Genomic DNA, 16645 nt, shown 5'->3' on the forward strand with positions numbered 1-16645 from the left:
ATTGTTCTGCTTATTTCCTCTCTGGTTTCTAGAACCTTCTCTGCCTCTCCTGTGTGGTGAGCAGGCGGTGGGGACTCTTGCAGCAACAGTCTTTGCAGGTGGGAGATGTTAGGGAGGTGGGAACATGTTTGTTCACTGGGTTCCTTGTAGTCTTGCAAGGCCGGGCAGGCTAGCAGAGTTCAGTCCCCACCCCATGCTCTCTGTTCCCCTGTGCCCCAGCCAAGCACTGATTACACAGGGCTGCCACTGGCTTCTAGCCTGGCCCCACCACCCCACCTAAAAACCTCTTCTGGGCCGAGGATGGTGGGGATGACAAGAAAAGGCAGATTCCTGCATGGTTGCCATGGATGCACTGTCTCACCGTGGCTGTGTGGAAGCTCTGTCCACCCGGAATGAGGGTGAAGCCACTGGCAGCAGTGGACGGCCCTACGCTGAGCTATGCCAGCCAGCTGCAAAAAAGCCCATAGGGACATTCAGCCAGGTGTTGGGTTGCTGGATATGGAACACATGTGTGTCCTTGACACTTGTGGCCATCACAGAATGAGATGGGGATGATTAAGCATCACCCTAGACACCTGCATCCGACAGCACATCGAGCCAGGATGGTATGAGATAGGTGAGTATAGACGTGGCCTGTCAGGACAGGCACAGCGAGCAGCACTGTCTGTGGCCTCTCGGCTCAAACTTCTCTACCATCTTTGTTGAAATTGGGGTCAGGGAGAACCAGGTCAGAGACCTTGTTCAGGCTGTAGCTTGTCCTACCATCCATAGGGACTACTCGTGGCAGGGACACTGGATTTGAGGTATCAGAATATTGCAGGTATCAGAAGAGGCCTGATGCCAGGAACTCAGCTTCTTGTTGGCACTGTGAATGGGTCTGCCCGTGGTCCATGTACAGCTCTGTCGGAGTGGGAGGCTTTTCAGAACCCCAAGAAATCCAGTGCAAGTTCAACCTCAGTATCTACAGTCATCACTGCTGTGCCCCTGACTGTGGCCTTAAGAGTGGCTTCTCCCCAGGACAGGCTTGTCTCACATTGGGAGTGGCACTTCACCTGGCCCCACTAGCACCCTGTGTGGTGGGCTTGGGGCAAACAACACCCTGCTTTCCACCTGGGGTCCATACACAGACCATCTTGGAGACAGAATGGTCACAAATTCAGTCAGGGCCTGCAGCATCTTCCTAGAGCAGCACTTTAAATACCCTTAAAAGCCCTGCATCCTGTGGGTGACAATGGCCTGTATTTCAACTTGTCCGGAGGCCACATTTCTCTCTACACCTTGGGTTATGCTCTGGCTGCTTTGGAGGGGCCGAGATACCAGATATTCCCTCACCCCTTTCTTGTCAGTGCCCCCCACATCCTCTGTGACTCCCACATGCCCCTCAGGGCCTCAGATCTCTGACCAGATAGGTCACTTTCAGAGCATCCAAGGCCCTATAGTTGATGATAGGTGCATCACTGGCCAGTCTATAGGACAGGAATGTCCCCAGTTGAAGTGGACACATTCCCTAGACATTACCCAGTGTCCCACAGCTAGGATTCAAGAGGCCTTTCCTCCTCCTGTCCCATTGTGGTGGAGATGGGCCTGTGGCCTCTTCTGCAGGTTGATATTCCTTCCCTCCAAAAACCCCTACAATCCCTCAGCTCCCTAGTGCCATCTAGTGGTATTTTCCTACCTGTATCTCAAGGACCTTGACTCCTGTCTCACTGGAAGCCCAGGCACCACAAGGTAAAAAGACTCAAACTCCTCAAGAAGCAGCAGATGGGCAGCAGAGACATAGAGGTCCTGACCCAGGCACATTAGCGAGTGGATTGTGGATCTTTTATGCCATGCCAGATGCTGCGCCACGCCATGAAAATGGGAAGTGACCCTAGGTCCATCTTGCCTGTCTATCCTGCACTGCAGTGTCCTTCCCCATCCACCCCTCCTTCCCTTCCTCCTCCTCATCTCTTCCTGTTCCATCATCCCCAACTTTCTTGCCCACAGCTATCAAAGCCCCAAGCTGCCCTTTCATTCCCTCCTGACCTGTTCCTGTGATGTCCTTGAAGCTCTGGATTCCTGAGCACTACCCTGTTTGCCTGACTGCTGTCCATCTGTCAGGCAATCGGACACACTGACCAATCCTCAAGCCACAGCTAGAGCATGTTTCCCAGAGCCTGGTGACAAGGAGCACTCGTCCATGGTTGATTTCTGTAGATGAGGGGGTGGTGTCAAGAGGGGGCAGTTGAGGGGCTGGAGAGATGGCTCAGTGGTTAAGAGCACTAGCTGCTCTTCCAGGGGTCCTGAGTTCAAATACCAGCAACCACATGGTGGCTCACAACCATCTGTAATGAGATCTGATGCCCTCTTCACTGAAGACAGCTACAGTGTACTTATATATAATAAATAAATAAATCTTAAAAAAAAAAAGATGGGGGTGCAGTTGATACATCAGAGGCGAAGACCCTGAACTCGCCTGGACTTTTGCAGTGCTCAGAATGAACCAAAATCGTGTTCGTGTCCCACCACCAAACCATATCCCACCCTTGTCTAGAATGTACTATATTTGTTGTGGGAGGGGTGGGTGTGGGAGTGGGTATGGGTGTTCGAACTTGTGTGTGAATGTGTGTGTGTAGGTTGGAGAACATCTTTCCCTATGTAGTTGGAACTTAGGTAGTCAGGCTTGGTGGCAAGTGTCTCTGATGTACTGAGCTATCTGGCTGCCTCTCCCATTGTTTAGTCCCAAGTGCGTCCCAAACACTATGTAACACAAAGTGACCTCAATTCCACAGGGACCCTACCTTAGTCAGTGTGTCTCTTTGTCTCTGTCTTGAGACAAGGTCTCTCTATATACAGCTTTGGCTGTCCGGATCTATGAAGACCAGGCAGGCTTCAAATTCACGCAGATCTGCTTGCTTCAGCCTTTCAAATGTCAGAATTCCAGGTGCTCGCCACCATACTCAGCTCTCCCTCTTACACAGCATCTACTAATGCCATTCTGGGAACCCCATGACCTCATCTAACCCCAGCACCAACCCCCCTCAGATTGCAGTCCACACAGGACTGTAGCTGTTGAGGTTCTGGCACCTTTGCGGAGCTGGCACTCTGAGGACAGCTGGGGAAAGTGGGGGAAGCCCAGCCTAGGGGAGCCCTGGTAAATGGGTCACTGCATCCTAGCAGCACACAAGCTGCCTTCACGCTGAAGGGCAGTGGTTGGGAGATGTTTCAGGCCCAGAACACCTGACTCGTATGTACAATGGTGAGCTCCAGCACTGGTAGATCTCACACATACACACGAAATATTTAATATCTAGTTTGGCTCAGCTGGCTGTGGCCTACTTATGCTGTCTCTGAACCAACTTTTTATGTTTTCTGTAAATCTAAAATTCTAGATGGGCAGGGTAGGGTTGAAGCCAGAGGCCAGTCTGGGTTAAAAAGTGAAGCTCTGACTCAAAATTGAGCAAACAAACAAACAAAAACCTAAAAGTTTATTTTTCTCTAATCCATAGTTCTCTCCAGCCATACCCAGCCTTGTAAAACACACACACACACACACACACACACACACACACACACACACACAGAGGCATGCTTACACACACAGACACACAGACACAGACACACACACACACACACCCCAAAATAAATAAATCACTGAACAAGTGGAAATTAGTGGAAGAGAGTGCTAAGTGTATATGATTCTATTCAGTTTACAAATGGGGAAAATGAGACTCCTACCCAGGCGTTACTGACTTTCTACCAAATGACAGCCACCTATTGTCCCTTAATGCCAAGCCAAGCGCTCTGGGGATGAGAGGCAGGGATAGTGTGTGTGTGTGCGCGTGCTCATGTGTGTGTGTGTGTGTGTGTGTGTGTGTGTGCGAGTGTGTGTGCTCATGCAAATGTGCAGCATGAGCCATTGGTACCCATGCCTGGGACAACTTTCAGACTCCAGTTCTCTCCTGCCACCTTGTGGGATCTAGAGATCTAACTCAGGTCTAGCAGCAGCCAACTGCTTTTACCCACCGAACCAGTTAAGACCCTTATCGTTCTCATTATCATGGTTGGCCTGGAGTTTGCTGTCTAGCCAAGGACTCCTAGCTCTCCTGCCTCAACCTCCCCAGGGCTGGAATGACAGGCACGCCACACAAGCCTTGTTTATGTGGTGCCAAGGTGGAACCAGGGTCTTCTGCGTGATAGGAGAGAGTGCTTACTAACCACCTACACTTATTCATTTTACTTTATTTTATGTGTGGGTGTTTTGACTGCATGCATGCCTGGTGCCTGGAGAGATTAAAAGAGCCATGAGAGACCCAGGAATTGGAGTTTTAGAAAGTTATGGGATGCTGGGAATTGAATTCCCATTCTTTTGAAAGAGGAACCAATGCTCTTAACTGCTGAGCCATTAAAAAAAAAAATGTTACCTTTACCTTTGGGAAGCAGAGGCAGGTGAATTTCTGAGTTCAAGGCCAGCCTGGTCTACAGAGTGAGTTCCAGGACAGCGAGGACTATACAGAGAAACCCTGTCTCGAAAAACCAAAAAAGAAAAAAAAAAGTTACTTAACAACATCATTAACAACAACAATAATAATTTTGGTTTTTTGACAGGAAGAACTTGACCTCGTACACATCCTCCTGCTTCTCTGGGGTGCTAGTCTGACAGGTGTGTAAACAATTCACCGAGATACTTTTACATTTCATAGTCAGTAATGGCTTTAGACCTATCAATTGGAAGAATGTAGGACTGATTGCTAATATGTAAATAGAACGTAAAAGTTCAACATTGGATTGGACGAATTCAAGACTGTGGTTCAAAACGAATCAAAATCTCAAAAACGGGTTCGTCAATGAGTTCAAAACATCTGCCGAAACCCGGGATCGAACCAGGGACCTTTAGATCTTCAGTCTAACGCTCTCCCAACTGAGCTATTTCGGCGACACATCAGCTCTCTGCACCACCCTCCCTCCGCGCCGTGCCGTTGCTTTAGCGCGCAAGCGCACTTCACACTTCGTCAGTCAAACTTTGTAGGGTTAGACTATAAGCAACTGGCTGGTGTCGTCTCTGTGGCGCAATCGGTTAGCGCGTTCGGCTGTTAACCGAAAGGTTGGTGGTTCGAGCCCACCCAGGGACGACTATAGAGACTTTTTCGTTCCTTAAGACTGAATAAAGTGGAAGTTCTTCCTTTTGTCGCTGTTTCCTGTTTGTCACAGGACGACGGTGGCGCACTCTGTGTGGACGCGACCACAGGTAGAAAGCGGGTCAGAACCACTCCGCTTGTGGTGCCGGTTTCCGCTGGTGTCTATTTGGGCGTTGGACTAGAACCGGAACGCTTTGGAGGACGGACCTCAGAGGTTGTCTGAAGGCCGAGGCCAAGATGGCGGCGCTTTCGGGTGAGTGAAGCCCTGCGGTCGGGAGAGTGGCGTAGTCCTGGGCTGCGGGGACCTTGGAGTCCAAGCCCGGTATTGAGAGGCGTTGGGACCTATAGGTCAGATCCCAGCCCTCGGTAATGTCGGGGTCTAGCATTGGCCCGAAGCATGTTTGAATTCACATAGTTCTGCGTGGTCTACATAGCAAGTTGCAGGCCTCTTGCTATCGTCTCTGATTATAGTCGGGAACGCTGAGGCCTGTGTATCTCCCAACCTCAGGAAGCTGACTGCAGAAACCCGGCTGATGTCCCCGAAGCACAGAGTGGGACAGGGGAGAGGCCCTGGACACTTAGGCCACCCACCCGGTGGCTCTTTCCATCTCATCCCCACCCTGGACAGTTAGCAAGGGCCTCTAGAGCAGATGTCTTAGTTTCCGTGCCAAAGCTTTGGTGTCTTTCTCTTTATGTACACGGATTAAACACCTATGCAGTTTGGTAGACGTGAGCGACAGTTGCTAAGTGGAACCTCCCATCGCCTAGCAGGTTGCAGTGTTAACATAAGGAGTGGGAGAACTCAGGAAGTCCGGTCTAACTCCTTCTGTGTTTTGTTGTTGCTTTGAGACAGTGTCTAATGAGTCCCAGCTTGGCCTCAAACTCTATACTGTGGGTGATCTTGAAGGCTTCATCCAAGTGCCTTCACTGCTAATGCTGGGATGGCAGGTGTGCACCGTCAAGCCCATTTATACAGCACCAGGGATGGAACTAAGGGCTTGGTGCATGCCAGGCAAGGGCTCTGCCAACACAACTCCAGCCTCAAATGCCTGTTTTGGAGACAAGATCTCATGTATAAGAGGCTGACTTTTGAACTACTGATCTTCCAGGCTCTGGCCCCAAATACTAGGATGACAGACTTACTACTATACCCAACATTATTTTTTCTTTTAAAGATAGGGTCTTCCTGTGTCCTAGAGTCATATCAAACTCATAATGTTCCTGCTACAGTCTCTCATTGCTGGGATTACAGACCCCATCACTGTACCCAGCCCAGTTGTGATGTAGCCCCCTTGAAGAGTGGAGGTCTTGGTGATTCATGGTGTTGACTTCTGGCTCCTGAATTCACTCAGGCTCAGCTGTGATCTTGCTGGTGACAGTTAATAGACCTTACTGTGGTCCTATCTGAAAGAGAAACTAACACCTTAGAGACAACAAGGAGGATGTTTGCTGTAAGGCATTGTACGGTACAGCTGTAATCCCATCCCTTGGGACGCTGAGGCAGGATGAGCCTAGCCTGGGCTATACTGGATCCCTGCTTCAAAAGAAGGGCACTAGGATTTCTGGGAGTTCCAGGCTGGCCATGGATACATAGTAATACCATTTTAAAAGGCAGGAAGAGGAGAAGGCCTGGAGATGTGGTCCAGTGTTAAAACATTCACTGAATGTGTTCAGGGCCCCACATTTCATTCCCAGCATGACAGCACAGAAGTCTGGTCTGAGCCAGGCTTGTGCTTCATGCAGTCCTAGCTGCTCAGAAGGCTCTCCTGAGGTCAGAGTTCAGAAGCAGCTTAGGCAACACAGAGAGACCATATGCCAGTTAAAACAAAAGCCTGCTGCTGGCACCTCCAGCCACTTAGTAGGGCATTTACTTTGCTGGAAGTTTATCCAAAGCCTTAAGTTTTTAGATGGGGAAGACCAGGCCTGGTGTGTGCCACTCAGTCAGAAAGTCTAGAGTCTGTAGTAGTCTGTCTTTGATCCAAGCAGTCGTGACCTTGGGAAGCAGTAACCCTGAGCAAGGCTGAAGTCAGTGAGGAGGGCTGAGGCAGAAGAAGGAGCATGGAAAGCCACCGTCAGCCCAGCCCCGAGTGTGGGAGGCAGGATAATCCCCATGTCATGGTGGGTGTCCCTCTCCCAGTCCCACCATTCTGTCATGGAGGGGCAGTCCCAGATGAGACCCCCTCCCACTTTCTTCCTCCAAGACAGGATTTTGCTGTGTAGCTCTAGCTGACTGGAACTTGGTATGTAGACCAGGCTGGCTCGAACTCACAAAGCTCCACCTTCCACTGCATCCTGAGTGATGGGATTCAAGGTGTGCACCACCAACCCCGTCCCAGATGACAGAAATTTATCTTGTACTCCTTGAACTTGGAGTCCAAGATCAGAGTGTCACAGGGCTGGGGTTTTGTGAGCTCACAGATATGACCCCCTCTATCCTCATGAGGCTATCCTATTCATCTTTATCCTATCCGTGGTTAGTTTTGTTTGTTTTTGTGTTTTTAAATGATGTTTGGGATTTTCTAGAGGCTGTTCCCATGTAAGCCAGGCTGTTCTAGGATATGCAGCACCCCTGCCTCCGCCTCCAAAGTGCTAGGATGAGAGTTGTACATCTTCAGACCTGACTCACACCTGCCCTTATAAAGAATATCCATCCTGTTATGTCTGGGCACATTTTAGTAACCTCATTGTAGCTTTTTTTTGCCTCTGGAAAGGCTCATGCATACAATGGCACTCCGTTCTGAGATGCTGGGGCAACATGCTCATACATACAGTTGCATTTCAAGGTGCTCGGATAAAGATTCCGATACATAAGCAGTGAGGGCATGACTCCATCCTGGCTCAAAGCTGCCTGCCATGTCTCTCTTCCTTCTAAAAAGTCCCCTTGGTTGAGTCCTGCCATGTGGGAAGGTCCTCCTTTGTGCGAATGTAGAACAGGCTGTTCAGAAGCAGCTGACTTGGGTCCTGGGGTGGAGAAGTGAGACATGGGAGACAGAGGGAAAGGTGACTTACAAGGGAAGGTGACTTGGTAAGAGGGAGAGTGTGCTGGAGCCCTCCAGGGTAGGATTGGGACTAGAACCAGGACCCCTCCTGGGGACTAAACTGTTAGGCTCAGAGTTCTGTGTTTCTCTCTCTAGCTCCTGGCCTGCTCTCTGTACGGATCCTGGGTCTGCGGTGAGTGTGTGACCTGTCTGTCACAAGGCTAGATCTAGCTGGGTGTCAGTGAACAGCATGGAGCTGCAGGGCTTGGAGCTGGGAGGGTCCCCCAGCAGTGGCTAGTGAAGAGACTGTTCAGTTTAGTGGGGGGTTAGTGGGACGTCCAGGTGTCCTCACATGGTATGCAGGGATTGCCTGGGAAGGCAGTGGCCAAGGCAGGATAGTACTGTCCACAAGCTTGGGGCCCTCGTAGGAAATGCACTGCCTGTCCCAACAAGGTGTTCTGTGAGCCTGCCAGCTGGGCCTCCACAGGCTGGCTGCCTTGTGACAGGGCTGTGAAGGTCACCAGCCCAGGGGAGCTACCAGCTGTCTCCTGGGCTTAAAGCACAGCACCTCAATACCATCCTTGCTAGGACATCTTGTCAACCTTTTGACCAGTCGGTAGTTTTTAGAAGCAGAGAGGCTCTACTTATGTCAGAGTTGTCTCCAAGGACTGTAGCAGCATTGTCCCTATGAAAGGGCAGGGCAGCCTGGAGATGAGCAGGGGGCCATGGGTGGGCAGGGAGGCCACCTGTGCTGCGTGGGGCTGGTGGCGGTGAGAAGGAACTGCTGACTGGGTCCTGGCGGCCTCTCAGCATCGCCCCTGTTTGCATCTCCAGCACAGCACAGGTCCAGCTGCGCAGAGTTCATCAGAGTGTGGCCACTGAGGGCCCGAGCCCGAGCCCGAGCCCGAGCCCGAGCAGGTAATTCATGCTCTGAGAAGGGTCTGCATGCTGTCTTCTAGGGCTTTGAATCTTTTTTTTTTTAATCTTTGGTTTTTTGTTTTGTTTTGTTTTTTAAAGATTTATCTATTTATTATATGTAAGTACGGTGTAACTGTCTTCAGACTCACCAGAAGAGGGCATCAGATCTCATACAGATGGCTGTGAGCCACCATGTGGTTGCTGGGATTTGAACCCAGGACCTTTGGAAGAGCAGTGAGTGCTCTTAGCCACTGACTCCTCCCATAGGGCTTTGATTCTTGATTGTTGCCTGCACTCCACCCCAACATGTGGCCCTGGCCTCAGGTCTTACCTCTCTAGTGTGGCTGCTTCTCCTTTCTCTGTTGATCAGGCCTAGTGTAGGCCTTGAGGACCTCAGGGATGATGTGGTTCTGTCCTGGGACCCTGTCTATCCCTTCCCATGGGTCCCAGGTCAGGGACCCTGGGGACACCTGGCTAACTGTCCCCTGTGCTCACCTGCTCTGCCCTTAGCACACAGTCTGCTGTGTCCAAGGCTGGAGCTGGAGCCGTGGTCCCCAAGCTCTCTCATCTTCCCCGAAGCCGGGCTGAGTATGTGGTAACCAAGCTGGATGACCTCATCAACTGGGCACGCCGGGTAAGTCCTCGTGTCAAACCCCACCCTCCTCAGGGCTCCCTTCCACTCAGGGTGGCCTGGATGCTTCAGCAGTCCACATATTTGTTTAGTGTAGTGTGTGTATGTGTGTGTGTGTGTGTGTGTGTACACGCGCGTATGTGTGCATGCTTATACACCATCAAGTGGACGTGGAGGTCGGGGGATAACCTGCAGGATTCGAGGATTCGGCTCCCTCTTTCCACCACATGGGTTCCAGGATCTGACTCAGGTCGTCAGGCTTAGTAGCAAGTGCCTTTACTCGTTGTGCCAGCTCAAACGCTGATAAAAAGGGCCTTTTATTTAATTATTGTTTTGCATTGAATTTGTTTTTGAGCAAGGGTCTCTCTACCTAGCTCTGACCTCCTTGGAACTTCCTTTGTAAATCAGAAGATTTTACAGAGCTCTGCCTGCCTGCTGAGCTGAGCTGAAAGCAGCCACTCTGCCGTCTTTAAGCTCCTCTCATGGCAGAGGCTGATGAGCTGCAGGCCCTCTGCAAAGCACAGGGATGGCACCCTCTCCATGCCTGTCCTCAGTTGTCCCTCTCAGTGCGTGCTCATGTCTAGGACACAGTTGCTGGGCAGCTGTGCCTGGTTCCCGTGCCTAGATGTGACAACCCCTGTCTGACAATTGTCCATTGACAGGCATGCCCCTGGACCTGCCTTATTCTCCTGGGCAGTGCCTAGGGCTCTGGTGGGTACCCTACTGGAGCCTGAAGCTGCTAGGACAAGGTGCCCACTGCAGAGACCAGACACAGGTGCAGGGCCAGCTGCATCCATGAGGAGCGTAAGCACCCGTGGACAGAGGACATTGGGGGCGGCCAGTCAGTCCCAGGAGATTCCTGAGGGACAGTTGAGCTAGTCCAAGGACGTCAAGAGGGGTTATTCATGATGGCCAGAGCAGCAGCTTGGCGTGGGTGCTGCCTAGAGTCCTAGGCCTAGGGCAGCCTCTGGCATCAGGTGCCTGCCAAGCACTTAGTGTCACTGTGCCCACTATGCCCAGCAGGGACAGTGCCTGCACAGGGCTGACTGTCTGTGTTCTGCCAGAGCTCCCTGTGGCCTATGACCTTTGGCCTGGCGTGCTGTGCCGTGGAGATGATGCACATGGCTGCGCCGCGCTATGACATGGACCGCTTCGGTGTGGTGTTCCGTGCCAGTCCACGCCAGGCTGATGTGATGATTGTAGCTGGCACGCTTACCAACAAGATGGCCCCCGCGCTCCGCAAGGTACATCTGGGCCCCTTGGCCCCTTCTACTGCCTTGCCACCTGCAGTTATCTGACCTGTGTGTCTTGTAGGTGTACGACCAGATGCCGGAACCCCGCTATGTGGTGTCCATGGGGAGGTGAGTGTGTGACACCTAGGGGAGCAGGGCCCATCCCCGGCTGGCACCTTCCCCCCAGCTCTGCTCTGTAGACAGGAAAAGCTCCAGGCAGCCCAAGGCTCCTCCTCCGTGCTCTCCTCTCCCTCTCCTCAGTCTTTCTCTTGTTCATCCTATAGTAAATGCATGCATGGAGCCTGAGTCCCTTGGGTCCCTGTGCCCGCCAGGCAGTGTGCACATCCTCGACCCAACAGCTTGGGTCTTTTCTTGCAGTGGAGGCTGTACGGGAGACCCCTTTGAATCCTGGTACCCACACAGGGGCCCACAACTGCCTGTGACACTAGCTCCAGACAATCCAATCTTTAAAAAACAAAACAAAACTGGGTGTGGAGGCCAGCTCTGAGGCCAAGGCAGTCTGATCTCTGAGTTCAAGGTCAGCTTGAACTAAGCCTGGTCTCAAAAAGGAAGAAGGAAAAGAGGGCAATGGTTGTGTTATCAGAGGCACACCCAGCATGCAGGAAGCCCTGAGTTCCATCCCCAGCATGGTAACTGGTACCATGGTGCCCTCCTGTCACCTTCACCTTAGACCCCACAGCCCACCCCGTGTGGGGGTCATGAGAAACTCTTTGGTTGAGTGCACTTTTCCATGAGTTGATCAGTGGCTCCTTGCATCCAGCACGTCCCATGAAGGTTCTGGAAGTCCCCTTTACCTCAGCCTGCTGCAGGGTGTGGGGTGTGGCATGGGCTGGGTGGCCATGCATCTGAACTGCCTCACAATCCTCTCCCCAGCTGTGCCAATGGCGGTGGCTACTACCACTACTCCTACTCGGTTGTTCGTGGCTGTGACCGCATTGTGCCAGTGGACATCTACGTGCCAGGTGAGGACAGCCATCCTGCCCCACCACTCCAAGCTGCTGAGCCAGCCTGAGGAGGGGACCTTGATGTCCCCTGTGTCCATGCCTTGTCCTTTATCCCACCCTCCCAGGAGTGCTGGGTGTGCTAGCTCTCCTCTGTAGCCCTGGATGGGCCTCAGCTTAGCTGAGCTGCAGGGTCTTTTAGCAGTTCCCTGTCTGTCTTCCCTGTGTGGTCACTGGCCACTGCCCCCTGCAAGGCTCTCTGTCAGCAGACTGCTGGGGAGCAGGGCCAGATGAACAGGGAGGGCAGGGTTTCTGGCTGCAGTCCAGAGGCTTCTAGCATCCTGAGACATGGAATCTCAAGCTGCCCTTGGCTCAAGCCCATCTCCCTGACCAAATGGTTCAGTTTTTGTGACTATTCCTAAGGACCAGGCTGGTCACCAGAGTCACAACCTGGCCCTTTTCCCTGTGGAGCCATGGACAGCTCAGGGATGGAGTGGGTGTTAGGAGGCCTGGCATAGCAAGGACCCTTGTCCCTTTGAAGCCAACCCCAGGGTACCCATGTGGGCTGGTAGAGGCAGATGGTGGGGTCTCAACCGTGTGTGTCCCCAGGCTGCCCGCCCACGGCCGAAGCACTCCTCTACGGCATCTTGCAACTGCAACGGAAGATCAAGCGTGAACAGAAGCTGAAGATCTGGTACCGCAGGTAGAGCTGCCAGGCTGAGCACGAGAATCCCAGAATCCCTTGTGAATAAACCCATCCTGATCCAGTTGTGTGTTCTGTGTGGACTGTGGCCCAGCTGGCAGATGCCAGGTCCTGCACCCTCTGTGATCACTCCTGGCTCTAAGGGCCAGCTGTGGGCAGTGTAGGCTGGTGGCCCGTTTCAGTCTCAGTGTCTCACATCTGAGCTTGTGGCCTCTGCCCACTGTACAGCTCAGACCAGTCACTGCCTACTTCTGAGCAAGGGAAGGCAGTAGGTCTCCTCTCAAACAGAAGACACATATCTGGTCTGCTGCCCTTTAGGAGCTATCAACTCTGGGAGGAGGAGGAGGAGGAAGAGGAGGAGCAGGGGGGGAGGATGGGGGGGGGAGGATACCAGCATGCTCAGCATGATGCCCTCTTGCAGAGCATGTCAGGACTCGGCCTTCGTGTCCTGCAGATTTCCATTCTGTGGCTCTCAAAGGACACACTGTGACAGGAATGGGTCAGGGAACCAGCACACCCAGGGCGTGGGATGGGTGGGTGAGCCTGCCCAGGCAAGAGGAGCTTTTTGTCCGGAGACAGGGTTTCTCTGTGTAGCCCTGGCTGTCCTGGAACCCCAGAGATCAGCCTGTCTGCCTCCCAAAGGCTGGGATTACAGGGGTTACACCATACCCCACTCCAAAGGCAGCTTTTAAGACAAGACCCAGTTAAGGTGGAGACTCTCCAGGCCAAGGGAACAGTCTGCTCCCTGCCTTGAATGCCAACCCTGGCCTTCATACTGGGGAAGAGACTGTGGAAGAGGGCAGGGTGTGAGCAGAGGTGTCCAGGCACTGGCTGGCCACAGGACAGCAGCCGGAAGTGAAGAAGAGCTGGCATAGGGCACAGGCCAACAGGCCCTCCAAGGGTGCAGTGTGGACCCAGGCAGCAGATTTGGTACCAGGGATTTGCACAGTAGGACTGCACTGTGAGAGCCACATTGCTTGTTGTGTACTGGGCTAGGCTGAGGCCCGTGGAGGCTCTCCCCTACCCTGGCCTTGGTGAGACCCCACAGTCTCATCCTGGGCCCCCTGTTGAAAACAGACAATGGTTGATTGGTCATGTCTGGGTGGGGCAGGGGGCACAGAGCACCACATCTTCTGAGGCAGAGGCAGTTCTGAGCCAGATGTGGTCCCTCACCTTTGGCTCACTGCCAACCAACCCACTAGTCTTCTTGTTAGCATTTATTTTACTCCTGAGCTCTGGGAAGATGGCAGTGCCAGGCAATGGTTAGGATGTCACACTGCAGGCACAGTGGAGAGGCTGGAGCCCACATTCCAGCCACAAAGGTACTGAGGAGGACACAGGCTCCTTGTAGACCTGGGCCGGCTGCTCAGTGCTTGGTGACCAGGGGTGTGATCATCTGAGGGAAGGCATAGTAGCGGCAGTCGGCTGGGGGCACCAGTGCCATCACCTCTGTGCAGATGTTTTCTTTCAGGAAGCCAGCTTCCTGCAGTGCAGGCACCTGCGTCTCCTGTAGGGAGGGGTCACAGGTCACCCCAGATGATGTGGGACAGGACCTGGGTGTGAGTGAATTCTGGTGCAGGCAACAATTTTCTGATAAGCTCTGCTGTGTTTCAGACCAGCATCCTTGCACAGGCCCGCTGTAGGCCTCTTAAGAAAAGAGTCTTATGTGATGGAGCTGTCTCATGGGCTGGTGGGAAAGCTGTCCTGCTTGCCCTGGTACTGGAGGGCATCTGTCCCCAAGATAGGCACAGCCCCACAGGTAGAGTGCAGTGAGCAGGGCTGTACAGAGCACTGAGGAGCCACCGGAGGCTGGGACTAGTGGGGGCCTTCCTGACTTGAGAATGGAAAATCACAACCCAGACCTCTTGAGAGCTCTGGCCCCCAAGGCCAGCGAGCAGAGGGTCTCCCCCTGCCAGGCTGCAGGGTAAGGCCCTCCTCACCTGCTGTCAGGCAGCATACCTCAAACATGGTGGTGATGTCTGTGTATTTGGACTTCATGAGCTCCCCCCAGGACGTGAGGTTGCAATAGGTGAGAACGCCCCCGGTCTTCAGCAAGCGGAAGGCATGATTCTGCAGAGAGGCCAGTGGACAGGAAGGGGTAGGACCATGGGAAGAGAGCTGCTGGTCTGTAAATGTCACATGCCCTGCCCACCTGACCTTCCAAGGCCCACCGTCCCTGGCCCCGCAGTCCTACCTTAATAAAGTTGAATTGGTGAGTGTGCCAGGCCTCTTCAGACAGTGGGTACGTGTCATATAGAATCCCTGCAGTTTGAACACATACCAGTCAGCGCTGGCACAGCCTTGCCCAACCTCATCTGAGCCATCCCATGGCCTTGGAGGCTAACCCAGCCCATGCAGCTGTCCTTCCCACGGCTGTGTCCCCAGTACACATTGGAGGTGTGTTTGCTGGGATGGGGGACAACTTGTAGGCATCCATTCTCTCCTTACACCATGTACATCCTGGGGATCAAACTTTGGTCATCCTTTTTGATGGCAAGCTCCACCAGGCTGAAGAGGGTATGGTAGTGTAAGAGCAGGCACAGGCCGCCAAGCAGTACCCAGACGCCAGCAGGTTCCCCAGAGCTCAACCCCTTTGCCAGGCTCCCAGAGTGCCCTCACCATCAAAGTGACCGTCAGGCAGGGTAGGCGCCACCTCCTCCCACAGGCCTTTCAGGGGAACAACCTTGGAGAGGAGAGGGTCAAAAGAGGTTGAGGGTCACATGGGACCCCATGATCTCCCAGCCCTGCGGGGTACTTCCAGTCTGCACCCCAGTGGCAGAAGGTACCTTATGTGGCTGCCGCAGGGCCCAGTCTTGTAGACGCTGGAAGACCCCATCATTGCACTCAATAATCCAGTGTTCCTCTATGGGGGCCTGTTGCACCCTGGAGGCTGCAATGGCCATACCGAAGCCCACTTCCAAGACCCGGCCCCCTAGGAGGACAAAACATGACAGCTGGCTTGGGTGGGGGAGGGGGACTTAGATGTGAGGCCTGGCTCACACTTGCCTCAAGGCCAGCCAGCCAGCCAGCAGGACCATGTGGGTGGACAGAACAAAGTAACAGCAGAGTGTGGGCTCGGGCCGGCTGCCAATCAGAGCGGCTAGCCTGGGAGCCCAGGGCCTGGCCCCAGGGATCCCTGGACTCTGAGCCCCTGCCCACGCGATTTGTGCTCTAATCTGTGAGAAAGGGCCAAGCCTGGCTTGGAGGCTCTACACCTGCAGCCCCTCCAAGTTTCATTCTGCATCTAATACCAAGTCCTCATTTGCCTTGGGTGAACTTTGAAGTCCCCTCACTGCCCATCTGCCCTGTTTGAAGCTGGGGTGCCTCAGACACCACCCCTTGTCCAGAAGTTCAGGGCCACAGCACGGGGACAGCTGCCTCTCTGCTCAGTTTTCCCAAGCTATTCTTAGCAACAGCCCCTGGAGACTCCGGAGGTTCCCGACAAGCACAAGCCTCACGCCTCTCCGCTCTTTCTCTAAGTTCCACTCAAGACTGCGGTCCGAAGACCCAGCCTCGGGAAGTAGAAGTCTTTTTCCCTGGGAGAGGAAGTTCCATTTCGGAACCGGGGCCTCTTGCCTGCGTCCACTTTTTGCAAATACCCTTCCCTTCCCGACCAAGGTAGCCCCAAGGCAGCTCAGTGCCTCAGGCAAGGAAACTGAGGCTTGCAGCATGCATGGGAGCTCCTGCACTTTTAAGCTGCAGCCTCAGTTTCCTCTGGCAGAGTACCTCTGGAGGCAGCAGCCGCCGCCAGCGCATGCATATAGGGGGTCTCCCAACGTTCCATCACTGGCTTGCCCAGGATTTGCAGGTGCGTGTCAGATGCGTCATAGGCCGCGGGGGCCGCGCGCCACGCGGGGCCGCAGTCCTCGCCGGGCGCGAAGAGCGGGCTAGCTGCAGAAGAGCTCATGGTGAGGCTGTGCATACCAGGCCCGGAGCGCAGGGCTGCGGAGCCGCGGGGCCGGTGGAGGCGGAGTGGGGCGGTGCCTCTGCACAGAGATTAGCCTTGCACTCCGGTGGGTGGGAGCCTGAGGCGGGGGCGGGGCCTATGTGCCCTAAAGTACTCCGTGGCTGAGCCGTGTGGGCGGGGCCTACTCGCTGGGGCGG

The 16645-nt window shown here is 53.7% G+C and overlaps 2 protein-coding genes and 2 non-coding genes across 6 annotated transcripts; 2 read left to right on the forward strand and 2 right to left on the reverse strand.

Moving 5' to 3' along the window:
• Positions 1-4842: 4842 nt before the first annotated feature.
• Trnaf-gaa (transfer RNA phenylalanine (anticodon GAA)) lies at positions 4843-4915 on the reverse strand. Its single transcript has one exon. It is a non-coding gene; the product is annotated as a tRNA-Phe (tRNA).
• A 122-nt stretch (positions 4916-5037) lies between these two features.
• On the forward strand, positions 5038-5111 carry Trnan-guu (transfer RNA asparagine (anticodon GUU)). The gene has a single exon. It is a non-coding gene; the product is annotated as a tRNA-Asn (tRNA).
• Positions 5112-5123: 12 nt separating this feature from the next.
• Positions 5124-12605, forward strand: Ndufs7 (NADH:ubiquinone oxidoreductase core subunit S7). Of its 2 annotated transcripts, none has more exons than XM_085842991.1 (8): positions 5124-5370; positions 8252-8288; positions 8930-9005; positions 9522-9647; positions 10709-10888; positions 10959-11005; positions 11771-11859; positions 12448-12605. In XM_085842991.1, the coding sequence occupies exons 1-8, from the start codon at positions 5355-5357 to the stop codon at positions 12543-12545; spliced, it is 669 nt and encodes a 222-aa protein (XP_085699117.1). In that variant the 5' UTR covers positions 5124-5354; the 3' UTR covers positions 12546-12605. The 2 variants fall into 2 exon arrangements, with proteins under 2 accessions (XP_085699117.1, XP_021030279.1); XM_021174620.3 differs by having other exon boundaries at positions 5129-5370; positions 8930-9013; positions 9524-9647.
• A 1140-nt stretch (positions 12606-13745) lies between these two features.
• On the reverse strand, positions 13746-16562 carry Gamt (guanidinoacetate N-methyltransferase). Of its 2 annotated transcripts, XM_021174225.2 has the most exons (6): positions 16268-16562; positions 15328-15473; positions 15161-15224; positions 14736-14803; positions 14501-14611; positions 13746-14048 (listed from the first exon to the last, which is right to left on the reverse strand). In XM_021174225.2, exons 1-6 carry the CDS (start codon positions 16461-16463, stop codon positions 13908-13910), a joined length of 726 nt encoding a protein of 241 aa, XP_021029884.1. In that variant the 5' UTR covers positions 16464-16562; the 3' UTR covers positions 13746-13907. The 2 variants fall into 2 exon arrangements, with proteins under 2 accessions (XP_021029884.1, XP_085699116.1); XM_085842990.1 differs by lacking the exons at positions 13746-14048; positions 14736-14803 and having other exon boundaries at positions 14502-14611.
• Between the last annotated feature and the right edge of the window lie 83 nt (positions 16563-16645).

The sequence above is a fragment of the Mus caroli genome, unplaced genomic scaffold (genome assembly GCF_978045245.1).
Source record: "Mus caroli unplaced genomic scaffold, Mus_caroli_1 scaffold_9, whole genome shotgun sequence".
In the NCBI taxonomy this organism is placed as follows: Eukaryota; Metazoa; Chordata; class Mammalia; order Rodentia; family Muridae; genus Mus; species Mus caroli.

Excerpts from the sequence above, each read along its gene's own strand:
- Gamt (XM_021174225.2), bottom strand. The coding sequence starts at position 16,463 with ATGCACAGCCTCACCATGAGCTCTTCTGCAGCTAGCCCGCTCTTCGCG. Across the intron at positions 15,225-15,327 it reads CCCTGCGGCAGCCACATAAG|GTTGTTCCCCTGAAAGGCCT; the intron begins GTACCTTCTGCC and ends CTCCTCTCCAAG. Across the intron at positions 14,612-14,735 it reads ACCAATTCAACTTTATTAAG|AATCATGCCTTCCGCTTGCT; the intron begins GTAGGACTGCGG and ends GCCTCTCTGCAG.
- Ndufs7 (XM_021174620.3), top strand. Across the intron at positions 9,014-9,523 it reads CCGAGCCCGAGCCCGAGCAG|CACACAGTCTGCTGTGTCCA; the intron begins GTAATTCATGCT and ends CTCTGCCCTTAG. Across the intron at positions 11,860-12,447 it reads AGTGGACATCTACGTGCCAG|GCTGCCCGCCCACGGCCGAA; the intron begins GTGAGGACAGCC and ends GTGTGTCCCCAG.